At 37.8% G+C, this 13,970-nt stretch overlaps 1 protein-coding gene across 1 annotated transcript; it reads left to right on the top strand.

The window, feature by feature from the left end:
* The first annotated feature begins 5,584 nt into the window (after nucleotides 1-5,584).
* Nucleotides 5,585-12,958, top strand: spi1b (Spi-1 proto-oncogene b). Its single transcript, XM_069663568.1, has 5 exons — nucleotides 5,585-5,949; nucleotides 6,449-6,539; nucleotides 7,690-7,886; nucleotides 9,632-9,782; nucleotides 11,219-12,958. Exons 1-5 carry the CDS (start codon nucleotides 5,905-5,907, stop codon nucleotides 11,530-11,532), a joined length of 798 nt encoding a protein of 265 aa, XP_069519669.1. The 5' UTR covers nucleotides 5,585-5,904; the 3' UTR covers nucleotides 11,533-12,958.
* Nucleotides 12,959-13,970: the final 1,012 nt, after the last annotated feature.

Below are 13,970 nucleotides of genomic sequence, written 5' to 3'. Positions count from 1 at the left end.
GTTACACCCTGCGGTGGGACAAACCAAAAAGCTTGGTTAGAGCTGTAGCAGGTCACATGTATGAAACTTCACAGTGTGTCACTTAGACTCAAAAACAAATACTGGAAACTATATTTAATGCAGTATATCTCAATAAAGTGTTGTTTTTATAGTGTGAGATTAGACAAGTCGGTTAATGCTGGGGGCACAATCTTGTGAACAACTGTTTAGTGTGATACAAAAATAGTTTGTTAGCCCATAACTAGTGAATGTGTTTGTTTGGCTAGCTAAGCTTAGCTAAGCTTAGCACAAACATTAGAAGTAGGGTTAACAGTCAGCCTGGTTCTGTTCAAAGAAGACAAAATTAGCTTACTAGCACCTTAAACCTTGTTTGCGCCTGGCAAAGAAACAGTAAAACTATTAATTTTGTACAAATTAAACAGTTGAATTATAACACGTTTTTAGTGAGGTGCCTGTAGGCTAGCTGTTAGCCCTTGTCTAGTCTTTCTGCTAAGGTAAGCTAACCAGCTGCTGAGCTTACTGTAGGTCCATATTAACCATACATGTATGAGTGTGGTTTTAATCTTTTTATGTCACTTCTGACAAGAAAGTGGAGACATGTATCTCCCAAAATGTAAAACTATTACTTTCAGAAACCTAAGTCTAACCCTACCTCACTGTAGCATTATTAGCATTATAGCAAGTAGCACTGTAGCTTGTTGAGCTCATTGTAAGAGTTTCATGGATTGATAAGTAGGTTGTAAAGATACCTGTTACTACTGTTACTATAGTTGTACATTTAAGTTGTAAGACTAGTTGTAAGTAGTAAGACTTAATAGGCGAGTAAAAGGTGCAATATTAGCCTCTGAAGTGTTGTGAAATAGTAGTATACAAAGGCATCAAATAGAAATACTCAGCTTGAGTACCTCGAATCCTGTTCCTGTAGTGCTTGGGTAACGCTAAAGTTACCTTCCAGCACTGGTTGCGTTATATTGTAACGTATATGTATACCTGTATGTGTGCATAAATACCAAATACAGATAAAACCAGACAGCATTTAAGTGTTACATGTTCTGCAGGGAGTGTTCATGTTCCTGTGTGTCCTAAGGACATGTGTGTAAGCTGAAAGCCTGGTTCAATAGTTAAGGGTGTTGGATCATTTGCCAGTGGTGCCTATATCACACTCCCAGGCCATTTTGTTAGGTACATCTATTACCGTAAACGTAGTGCAATCCAACAGATCTGCCACAAATTCTACATGTATGATGATTGCAATGCACAGTTTATGTCAGCCAGATGTTAATTCATCTCTGACTTAGCTGAATTAGCAGTTTGTGCTGATGCTGTACGAGGCTGCAGTATATCAAAATATGGTTATAATATTCTTGCCTCTCATGTTTGTAATTATGCAGAGCAAAACCATAAGAAACACCTCTCAATAAAGTTCAGTTCAACACCCTGCTAACAACACCTCAAAAATAAACATGCAGTTCATTCCACACCATCTCTGACAGTTTCCATCATAAATGAACATTTCTAACTTGCTGGTGTATTGCACTGAATTCACTTTAAAGGTTGACCTGATGAAGTGGTCAGTCTGTGTGCACTGACAAAAACATCAAGGACAATAACTAATGAGGTCACTGTAGAATCATATGCACATGACAGATGGAAACATTTTGGAAACACAAGCATGGCATGTGATCTGTAATGGTGTTTACAGACTTTGTAAAGTTGCAATCCGCCTGCTCAATGTAAAACCTGCAGGCTTGAAAAAAGCACTTAAGTTAAATAAAAACTTTATGTATTAAAGAAGCACTGTTCTGACTTTTGTGGGAATTATTCTGGTGTCATGAATCCAAAAGTTTCATCTGACTTATTCTGTTTTATTTAGTTTGTATTGTTTCCCAAAATAATGCCAAATATGTTTATGCTTTATACTGTATGCTGACATTAACATACTTATTAACTAACTTAATAAAGGCTCTTTATGTTCCTCTTCTAAGAGCCTGTGCAAAATATAAAATTTGCTCTTTCTTACATGGGATGACACACCGTTCGATTAACTACAGAGCAGCAATCGGCACTTGAATGGTGTTTAAAATATATACTGTGTATATATATATAAACTTTCAGCAGGCCCAAATGCTTATTGTAGCAGACAGGGTGGTACAGAGATGTGGTACTTTAAGGTTGAAGAGTGTTAGTTTAAATCACTTGATTTATCATATCAAACACAAATTAAAAGAAAAACACACCAACATGGCAACCAGCAGAGACCTAGATCCTCCTGACCAGATGACACGTAAATGGATTCAGCCCTGAAGGAACTGAATCTGAAAGACAAGTTCCCAGTTCCTCATTTAATAATATATCCATGTGCATGTACGTGTGCTGCTTGTTTTTCTATCTCTCAGGACACAAGGAAGACAAACAAACTGAGACTAGTGAAGATTTTGTGTAAAACAGACTTCAAATTACAGTTTTGATGTTGAAGGACAATCAGAGAGTGCAGACCTTCTCGAGGGCCAAAAGCCTTCTGTGACATGCAATCTGCAAGCCAAACACTATGTTCAGTTTGTCTGGATATATTAGTCAAAATTGCTATTGTTGTTTGTTTTGGAGTGGGATAGGCCACCCTCAAATTTAAAGGGTTTTTTTCATCACCTGTGACACAACAAGTCTAATGTCAACTACGTCAGTAGTCTTCCACAATCCTGCAGACAATCAGACAAAGAAACGGCACCAAAAACATGACCTCCTTGTTGAAGGGAATAACACTTTAGCAGGTTCATTTTTAATACTATTTTTCACTTATTCCTACTGAACCACACTAGGTAAAATATTGAGCTCTCTCAGCTCAATCATACTTTTAAGCAGTTGTGAGGTTTAAAGAAACAGGGAAAAGAGAGTGGGGACGACCCATGACAAAGGGCAGAGGATGGGAGTTAAACCTGGGGCTGCCGCATCGAGGACTGTAGCCTCTGTATATGGGATGCACAAGTTAACTGCTGAGCTACACTGGCGCCCATTCCCTTTTTTTTTTAGATGAAGAATGACATTATTATGTAACTCTACTTGAAGCGTGTGAAAAGATGTATGAGGTCCAAAATAAATGCAGCACTTTACTCCTTATTTTTATAATAATACCCAGACAACAGATTTAAAGACAGAGAATCAGATACTTTCTCTTCAAAAATATAAAAAAAATTATTTTGTACGTTTTCAGCCGCTACAAAGGCCTTGCCAGAGAGTGTTATAGACATGTCATGTCACGATCATAAACTCTGACAGAAAGAACACATAAACCCTGTACACTGGTGCTTTTGCTGCGTGCCCGTTTGAATTGTACATGATAAAGGTCAGAAAATCATGACCGCAAGTTATGGACAGTGTTCAACAAGTTTAAGTCCTTTCAAAAGGTACATTTTCAGCCACAGTAGTGGGCATGAATTTTAGCAGAAGATTTGAGACGGATATTTATTCTCCTGGTTAACCACAACAGTTTTCATGACACTCTAACTCATCTGATGGCCTGCTTAAAAAACTGTCTATCAAGGCAAGTTTTTGCTTAAAATAATCAGTTTTTTAGAGCTTTGGTTGGAACTTTTAATATAAATTTTAGTGCTAATACTTCTGTATTTTTTTAAATTTTGAATGCAGGGTTTTTACTTGTTACCTAGTTGATGTTAAATTGTAAGTAAAAATGTAAAGAAAAGTTTAGGTTAACGTGATGTGTTTTTAACAGAACAGAATATGTTGATGAACATTAACAATATAGTATCACAAAAAAGTAAAAAAGGCCTCACTGTAAATAGTTGTGATGGAAACAGAGTCTGTCCTGCTGCAGCCTGCTCTGTGTATTAATACTCATGGAAAATGCTGCTGTATATGTCATCAGTTTTGCTGAGGCAGCTGTGATTAAGACGAGGCCGGACGAGCTGCCCACAGTCTGTGTGGTTTTAACAGCTCCATGGAACTCGGTGACCACGGTCCTCCAGCAGTAAACAAGGCAAACAGGGTGATCTTTAAAAGTGTTTGAAATAATAAATAGGAAGATAGAATGATTTAGACCAGCTACTTTACAGTTTAGATAAAGAGCATATAATTAGGAATAAACATGGAGCTTTATGATGAATATCTGAATATGTTGCATGACGTATCAAAGCACTGTTAGCATTTGACCAAAATGTGTGGCTCAACATGCGGACCTTAAACATAACCTCAGTATTTTGATCTTTAAGAAAGTATATTTAAAGTGCATGTCCTTATCACAAAGCTGCAGTCTTCCTCTCAAACAGGCAGCACTAACAATAAACTCTCAGATTTGAGCTACACTGGTTATCTTTGCATCAGGCATATTTGCAGCAGCTTCAGTTTTCACAGTTATCACGTTATTTTCAGAAAGTCGTAACCAACATATTTATCATTTCCCACATATCTCATGGACACCAAGTAAAAAACCGACGGTGTACTGCTTAACAAAGTTACACTGAAGAAAACAAAGACACTTGTGCAGAAGAGGGACTCTTGTCTTCCCTGGAATTGCTGTAACAGTATCTCCACTGATAATTATAATCTCCATGAACCACAGTGTGGTTACAACACAGATACTGTACCTTCATCTTATCTTACAACTGCGTGTATGCATGCGTGCCTGTGTGTGTGTGTGTGTGTGTCAGGTGCCGGTCTGTTTGTGTGTGGACATTCTTCCTCACCAAACTTGTGTTTACATCACCAAAGAACATGTTTTAGTCATTTTGCTTCAGTTTACACTTTCAGTCCGTCAATTTCAGAGCTGCAGTCTGAGGCCGCACAAAAACTTGTTTACAATGTGACACTTACACTTCACACACACAACTGTCCTGACAATGAAAATACTAAACATTGTCACAGGAAAGGTCATAAACTCTAGAATACTTACATTGTCATAACAATTTGACTTTCACCAGCTATCCTAGTGGTTGGTAGTGTTTTGTGTGTGTTCATTGAAAGGTCAAACTCAGTGTATGTTTGAGCAAACATTGTCAATAAAGGTTATTTTGACATTTCAGATTCTTCTGATTCTTTTAACTTATTTTAAATGTAAAGAACTAAGCACATTTTTATAATAAGAATTGTTTTGGAGTTGGTCACAGATTTAATGAAACCTCCAACATATTGCATTCATACGCTTCATAGTGTAAACAATAAATTAAATGGTTTATAGCACACAGAAATATTGTTTTACACAGATATAAAGTATATGCATGCATTGATTATCTTTAAAATACGCAATGTTTTTGCACATTAATAAACACTTGAATGTGTCCTTTAATCTAAGTACATTTCAGTGTGTTATTAAGCATGTATTAACTGCTTATAAATGCTAACTACTTCTTTCACTGCATGACTGGTGTTGTCACAAAGGCATGACAAAGTTAAGTTAGAAAAATATTTCAAAAGCACAGTTAAATTAATACAACATTTATCACAAGTGTTAATCTTTTAGGGGGTAGAAACTGACTGAGGAGAGCCTTGCTGATGATTGGCTGCTGAGAGGAGGGGACAGTATAAAGACCTGATATATGTAGAGTTTCATGGTCTCCCTTGACAAATCATCAATGGCCAGGAACCTTTAGCAGACACACTCTGCTGCTCCCCACCCACAGACAATTTACAGAAGTCAAAAGTTTCCTTTTACCATCTTACACTCAAACAGCCGGCCTTGTTATTTCTCTTATTCTAACACAGCTGAAGGCCTCAGGGAGTAGATAAAAACATCAGTAGGGGCTTTACAATAAGAGAGCGACAGACATTTTTGGGTTTTCGTTGAGTGAGAGGAAATTTTGAAACATTGTGCAATGGTGCCGCAAAAGTTTTGAAAGGTGTGAGAGTGTTTTGGCAGAAGAGTGTCTGAGTCGGACCGTTGGAGAAGAGGTCTCCATGTTGCATCCGTACAGAATGGAGAGCTACCTCATCCCGCCGCCTGTAAGTACCTTTTATTTTATTATCACCTTTAAGTCTCAGGACACTTTGCTACGTCTGAGGCTCTAATTTAAAGACATTTTAAAGACATTTTTAATAGTGAAAATGGAAGGACGAAACGTGAACTCACACGACTTAGTGTGAGTCTTCTTCCATTTGAATACAGCACACAAACTGTAAGAGTCTTTTATACTTTGGGCGACGTGAAATTGAAACTCAAAACTTCTTGAGAGTTTCAGAACAGAAGGGGCCAAAAAGAGGTTATTACATATATGGAAATATTACAGATTCCTGATGTTATTCACAAACTTATTATATGCAGAGACAGCGTAACAACTGTTTAAAAGACAAATGTTGAGTGGTACTATTTCTTGTCTTGTTAGAGGAATAGTCATAATAATTAATGTTTCTGCACTACATACACAATGAAGACACTGAGTGAATGATTTGTCCTTTAAGATATTTTGTGGCTGAAAATCTTTTTTTTTTTCTGATCTTGCAGCACTCAGAAGAAATGTACGATCCTGAGATCTACAGACATCCAATTACAGAATATTATAATCCATATGTCCTAGATACAGATATCCAGGCAGGTGAGTTTTACTTCAGCATGGATTTTCTACTGTGTTTCAAGTCAATGTGCTTCTTTTGTTTGTTTTATTTCATTCATTAAAAAAGGTTTGGATTAAAATCATTTTAATAATGAAATTAAAAAAAGAGTGAATGATTGTGGGGGCAAAACTTTAAGACATAAACTTAGTCAACCTATGAGAATCTGGTTTTAGAAACAGTAACCGGAGTTTTAATTCAAAGAAAAATCATTTAATTCATCCGTCATTTTTAGTCTCTGATATTATTCACCGTGACCTGATGTGGTGACACCGGCTTCTCTGGTGCACTGTACAGAAAAAGCTGCAGCGCGTGCAGCTGGAGCGCACCACATTAGGGTGGATGGAAACACAGGAAACAGATGCCATTTCTTTCGCCCGCTTTAACTACAGACATAGAACAACTATCGCCCCAGGGGGGTTTGTTGAGGAGCTTTACTTTCTCTTGTTATTAACAGTTTTGAATATTGCACCTAAATAGTTTTAATAGCAGGGGGGGGATGCTTTTCCTGACCTTAAAGAAAAAAGGCTGCCACCGAGAAAGCTACAGTTGTTGGTGTGATAAAAATATCTAATGGCTAATGTCTAAACATCTCATATTTATATCTAATATCTTTAAGAAATATGACTCTTTAGAGATATAAAAGATCAAAGATCAATCTTACAGTGTTACAGTGGATGTATGACATGACTGTTTTACATACTAAAATACTCCTCCTTTCTATTTGGCTGTCCTCTATTTTCAAATGTCAAATTTGAAATACAAATGTGACTTAAATTTTCTTAAAGTCAGTGACTGTGGGAAAACTGCTTGTGTGGCGACAAACAGGAAAGAGCTTCATGCCGATTCTCTCCTATTCTCCTCGTTTCACCCACTTCATGCAAACACAGGCACTATGAGTAAGCAGCCGCATGTCAAGTTTAGTTTAAAGTTCAGAGGAATTTTCATAGACATGCTTTCTGGCTTTTTTTCATGAGTCATCTCCAGCAGTTCAAACATGTAGTTTTGTTTTTTATCATTCATGAATTCTGCATGAAGCTGTGTGTTCCTGTAAATCTGACTGGGGCACAAGCGTTTCAAAAGATCCAACATAAAGCCGTGGCCATTATGCTGTTTCTCACCTTCTCTGTTTAGATCACTGGGAGTACCACTCTCACCCGCACGTTCACCCTGTAGAGTTTGAAAACCTGCAAGAGAGCAACTTCACAGAGCTGCAGAGTGTGCAGGCGCTGCACACTCCCGGCCTCATACGACACGAGGCCATACGATATGATCCAGAGAGCCTGCTCGATCCAAACCTGGGGGCTCATCCACATGTGTTACAGCAGCCAGTAAGTTCATCTGTAATTCTTCGTAGCGTGGTGCTAATTTGATTCAGTTACAAATGAGGCACAAGGCTCTCAGTGTTATTGGTGCTAAGGTAGTGAAAACACAATTAAAGAAACAAACAAGTGAACATAAAATGACACACTAAGGCTGTCTGGTCTACATACACTTGCTCATCTCGCCATGATGCCAATAACGCCTCTAAATCCAAAAATACCCTTTTAACTAACTGCAAACTCAACAAATTTCACAGCAAGATTTCAGATCAGAGAGGACATGTGGACTTAGAGGCCTTTTATGGTCTTTGGACAAAAATTAGGAAGTGAATCTTTGAGTTGCAAGAAAAGCTTTAATTTTAGTTTTATAAATATATATATATATATATATTTATATATATATATATATTTATATTTTTCAGTTTAAAAAGACGATGCTCTCTGAACAGGTTCTGAAGGCTCAGATAAGTCCACTCTGTGTCTCAACAGCATGGTTTCCTCCCTCAATGTGACTTCAATTATGTGGAGATTCTGGCGCCCCCTGTGGCCAAAAGTGGTACACCTCGTGCTGTTAAGATCTGGCTTAAACTTGGCTTGTGCTATTTTTCTGAATATATTTTAAACAGCACATAAACATCTAAGTTAGTGTACTAACTAAAAACATATTCTTCTGGTTATAGTAACATTATGTCTTCATAATAATAAGCCAAAATAAAGATCGAGCTCTGTAGCATTGAATACCTGAATGAATAGTTATTAACCAGTTGCTTTACAGTTATGTCCACTGTGACCACATAAAATAGACATTATACCTACCTGTCTGGTAGGAGGAGGGCAAATGTATTTTGCTATTGTCACCGTCTCTTTTGCACTTAACTCGTATAAACTTTAGATTGTATATTTCACTTATTCACTTATCTGGCACTAGAATTTCCTTCAGGATTTATAAAGTCCTATCTTATCTTGATTCGGTTCAGTTTCGGACTAAGTTAGACTGAGATGTTGTGTCAGTAAAGGGCTGGATATGTGAACCAGTTAAATGCCAAATGTAAAGTATATTCATTTGGAGTAAAGATTCTATTATTTCAAGAACAAAAGTGATTAACAAGTGATGTCATTATCGAGGGCCTTTTCACTTTATTCCTTTTAAATAAAAAACGGATATTTTCACAATGGGAGGAAAATGTTGTATGTGAAAAACAAGGAGCTAGTGCATCAGTTAAAAAGTGACATGTGAAAAACTTCTGCTCACACTTTCTGTAAAGCATGTTGTGAAGACGTTGACGAGTGCTGCCCACTCAGGCATTCAGCTGCAGTGTAGCAGCGTCCACACATCACAGCTCATGCAGAGAGAGAGATTGGGCCGGACGCTTTCATTTACACTGCAAAAAGAACATTCATCAGAGTAGAAGTAGAAAGAGGCTCAAAATTGAATTAGTACCCAAAATTCACTGTGCAAAAGGTACAATAAGTCTATTTTATTAACTTACTTACCATTACTGAATGTCATTGCATATGTAGCTCCAGGGAAATTCTACAGTTGCACTTATGACATGTGCAGCCAGGCATTGTTGGCTGTATTTTTCAGATCCCAAAAATGTCCAAACATGTCAGCCTGGGAACCCCTACAGAATGTACAAACATTTATATGAAAAAGTGTATTTTTTCTGAATATTTTAAGCATCAGAAAGTTCCCTTTCATCATCATCACAAGCTCTGATTAAGACGATCTAACTTTGCCTCCTGTGTCGTAGGTCACCTTCTTCCCTCGGACTGTGTATCCTCCACACGTGTCCCAGCGCAGCTCTGATGATGACGAGCAAAGAGAACGAAGCCCCCCGCTGGAGGTGTCTGATGAGGAGTGTCTGAGAGATCGAGTCCCCTACGTCACAGTAGGAGACCTGGGTAAGGAGCAGATGTATACAGGCTGTTTCGTACTGTACTGTATGTGCTATAAGGGAAGCTCTTTAGATCTCTACTGAACAGTTAACACGGGTACTTTAAGACACACCGGCTGTGCGGGCCACGTGCAGATTCTCAGTCATAAAGCTCATGGTATATCTGGAAGTGCTAAGTCCCTGGGCTTCTTGTAAATTCTTGAATCGATAGAATCTGCAGCGAAACAGTAGCCTCTAACTTTGCACATCTACACATGCTGTACTGTCTTAACAAGCCTGCATGTGTGGTCTCGGATTCCTTCATTCCCTCCTCCGAACAATGAAAATGTAACCAATTAAATTGGTATTGTTGTTGGCATTCATGGTTTCCACTCACCCTGTCAGAATGAGATCTGCTGAATGCTTCTTTCTGGATCACAGGCCGGTCCGTGTTTTCTTCCTCTCATTGCGATGGTTGAGGTTTGGAAATTAATCCAGTCAGCTTTAAGTCCTGCTGACGATTTATGTTGCACTTTTGGGATGAGCTACAAGTTGCACAATTGCTTTCCCATTGCTGGTTAAGCATCTTTAACGGAAGTGGTTGTTCTTTCTGTTTCAATCAACAATTTCCAAGGTTGGGCTTTTACATTGTATAGGGGGAATAATCCAGCAGGTGTAGCATGATTGGCATGCAATCCCCAGTAAATACCTGTTGGGCCCTTTGATGAGGCGCCCTGTAGTAAGACCTTGATCTTTGTGTCCACTTTAACTTTTACTGCATTAATGTGCAGCCAGTGCCTTGTTTGTTTAACATGCCCAGCACTGCAGGACTGATTTACTGCTCCAACAAAGTGTAAGGGTCTACCTGTAGGAGGCTTTTTAGGTAATTGTAGTTGCAGACTTCCTCTAAGACAATGGAGGGCATCCCTGTACATTTGGAATATGTAGTTGCAGAGATAAATATATAAGAGACATAGGTAATCATCAGTTCTTCTGTAAAGATTGGTCTAAAGGTCAGATAAAAGGTTTTTCATGAGCCCATAAACAAAGGTCCAACTGTATTTTTTATGAGAATAGTTTAATAGTAATTTAGGATAAGAGCTTAATTGTATGTGACATGTATGTGTGATATTATTATTGTTACAGAGAAACATATACAGCACCAACTGTATTAAATAAGTTATACATTTGTCATCAGTTGTGTTTATCACACAGCAACATGACAATGTGGAAACACAATGAGACGACTCATGGAAGATTACATCTAGCGGTGTTTCTTGGTATTATGCAGAGTTTTCTTAGACACTGACTGCAGACATTGTTCTATCTTGTAAAGTTACATCCTTCCTCAAAAGTTGTAAAACAGGATTTAAAAAAAAAAAATTTTTTGTCTTTTATTTTTCCTCATGTCACAGTGTTTAGTATAAGTTTAGTAATGCTTCAACTCTCTGCTGTCTCCTGAAGGTAATAAAAAGAAGATTCGTTTGTACCAGTTCCTCTTGGACCTTTTAAGGCACGGTGACATGAAGGACAGTATCTGGTGGGTGGACAGAGACAAAGGGACCTTCCAGTTTTCCTCCAAACACAAGGAGGCCCTCGCACATCGCTGGGGAATCCAGAAGGGAAACCGCAAGAAAATGACCTATCAGAAGATGGCGCGGGCCTTACGCAACTACGGCAAAACAGGAGAGGTGAAAAAGATAAAGAAGAAGCTGACATACCAGTTCAGTGACGAGGTCCTGGGCAAGACTCATCTGGAGAGGAAATCATACGTGTAAGCAGAAACTGAGAGGGTGAGATGTACTCATGCCTAATGTTGATATTGGAGGCCCAGTTTCTGGTGTTAGAAGCTTAATAATCAACCTTGCAATTTAGGTAATTAACATTTAGTGAATATCCTGACTGCTGTTGTACAGTGGGCTCAATCCTTTCAAGGTACATGTAGCTAATGCAGCATAAAAGTATGAAACAAGAGACACAATCCTTGTGCCTTGTCAATATTTGTACAGAGATTTGTGAATGGGTAATCAGCATTATAAGTGTCTTTTGTCCCATTTGGCTCCCTTAGATTTGCCCTGTCAGGGTTCATTCTGACAAATACAACATAGAGGCCCCAAACTGCTCTAGTGCAGCAATTTCAACATGGTGGCCAAAGCTGGAACTGCAGGTCAAATGTTTGTGTTCAGATATACATAAATAATTGTTCATTAACTGTTTATGAATGTATGTGTAGTATAACGGTTGTAAAATATCCTTTTTAAGTGATAATATCAGGTAAACATTTCTTCATCTTTGTTCACATTTCAAGACTTTTTTTTTTTCTAGATTTAAAAACAATTTTTTTAAATTTTAGGTTTTTTATTTTTATGATAGATTGATTATTGGCATTTTGAAGGAACTCTTACTGTCTTCACCAGGATGTGAAACACTGATGAGCCTCTTGTGTATGCACGGTAAAAATTGAAGCTATGGCTAGCAGCGGTTTATCCTAGCTTAGCATTAAGGCTGGAAACAGAGCTCGTCTAGCTTCTTCCAACGGTATTAAGATCTATCCCCCAGCACCTCTTAAGCTCACTAATATACACAAGATAGGCATTTTGTTTAATCTGTACAAAAACCTACATTTAAAAACAATCATTTGAGGTGTTCAGGGGAAGTACTTCTTGTCTGGGAGCAGTGACTTATAGGAGTTTAGTCCTTGCTGTGAGGTTTCCAGCACTAACTCATCAAATAAATTAAAACTTCCAAAATAGTCAATTATTCTTTTAACGACTATAACTGGTGGTGCACTGTCAATAGGCGATTATGTGTGGACCCTGCATCAATTTGAGATCCAGTTTGCATTTTAAAATGTCATTTGTAAATGTCTGTTTAGACGGTTTCAATGTTAGAGTACAAATAAGTGACATGTAACAACTTTTCCTTATACAGTTTAAGGTTATGAACTTCACAGTGAACACAAGCCTTAGTCCTGCTCTATTTGATTCTCCCTGTGTCAGACATGCTTAAGTTCTCTTTTAACTGTGGGAAATACTACTGTATGTAAATATCAATGTTGCAATTCAATATTTAAAACAGGGAGGAGACACAAAGAAGCCATTCATGAGATTAAACCATTACTATGATTATTTACATGGGATTAAATGTTGTGTACATAAATTAAACTCTCTGTGTAATAATTGCATGTAGATAAATAAATTGTTTATAAATGTGTATGTGTATTGTAACTTTTGTAATGTTTGCAGTTTACAAGGTGCATATCTGGTGTTGCTAAAAAATTTGGATACATCTATAATAATTGTACATAAATATAAATGTATTGTGACTGTTGTAAAAGTAATAACATCTCACGTCAGAGTGAAAAAAAAGAAGAACAAGAAGAAGAGGTAAACTTTGTGTGGGTTCAGCATAGTGTTAGGTTTGCAGATAAGGGCTGTCACCTTTCATTAGAGGGAACTATGAGGTTAATACGCTGCAGGAGGGGTGAAGTGGCCTGTCACACACTACTTACATTAACGTGCCTGACACAATGCAGGCACCAGATCTACACTCATAATGTGTGTAAGGAAAGCACGAGGTGGTCTTTTCAATATAAGTACGCAATGCAGTTGTGTATCCAGTTGTTTTTTACCTGCAGTGACTTCCTGCATCTACATCCTTATGAAAAGCCTCTGCATTGACCACCATCTAGCCTCCTGTTGAACAGAAAGTATGTGACTTATTTATTTACCACATTTCATAACTATGTTCACAATCAGAATTCAGTTCAATAATATAATATAAACAACCAAAAAACAAATCAAATGAATTATGATAAATAACAATACACAAAAACGCTGTAAAGGAGTAATTACCTGCTGACATGTAACGTGCTGTGTAAATATAAAGACACTACAGCAGGTGGTGTCAAAAGAGTCAACAGCTCCCCTCAATGGTCAAGTTGTAATTGAAGCAAGCACATAAAAGCTCTACTGTATATGGAGTACACAAGCAGTCTTGATCATCAGGCTGATGTGTTATGCGTGTGATTTGACTTAAACCTGCCGTCCACTTGAAATGCATGTGCAGGTGTTGGTGCTCATTTCTGCAGGAAGATTGCAGGTTGTGGAGGATTACACAGGGTGGGCTGCACAAACAACAACTACTGTTCAGATAAATGGTGTGCATGCAATGATAACAATTGTAGTGTTTGTATGTTTTGTAACCAGTCATTATA

Source organism: Semicossyphus pulcher, unplaced genomic scaffold (genome assembly GCF_022749685.1).
Source record: "Semicossyphus pulcher isolate SPU_LCO1_2020_fin unplaced genomic scaffold, fSemPul1.0.p SCAF_1, whole genome shotgun sequence".
NCBI lineage: Eukaryota > Metazoa > Chordata > Actinopteri > Labriformes > Labridae > Semicossyphus > Semicossyphus pulcher.
Note: the sequence above shows the minus strand (reverse complement) of the source record. Positions and strands in the feature narration are given on the sequence as shown.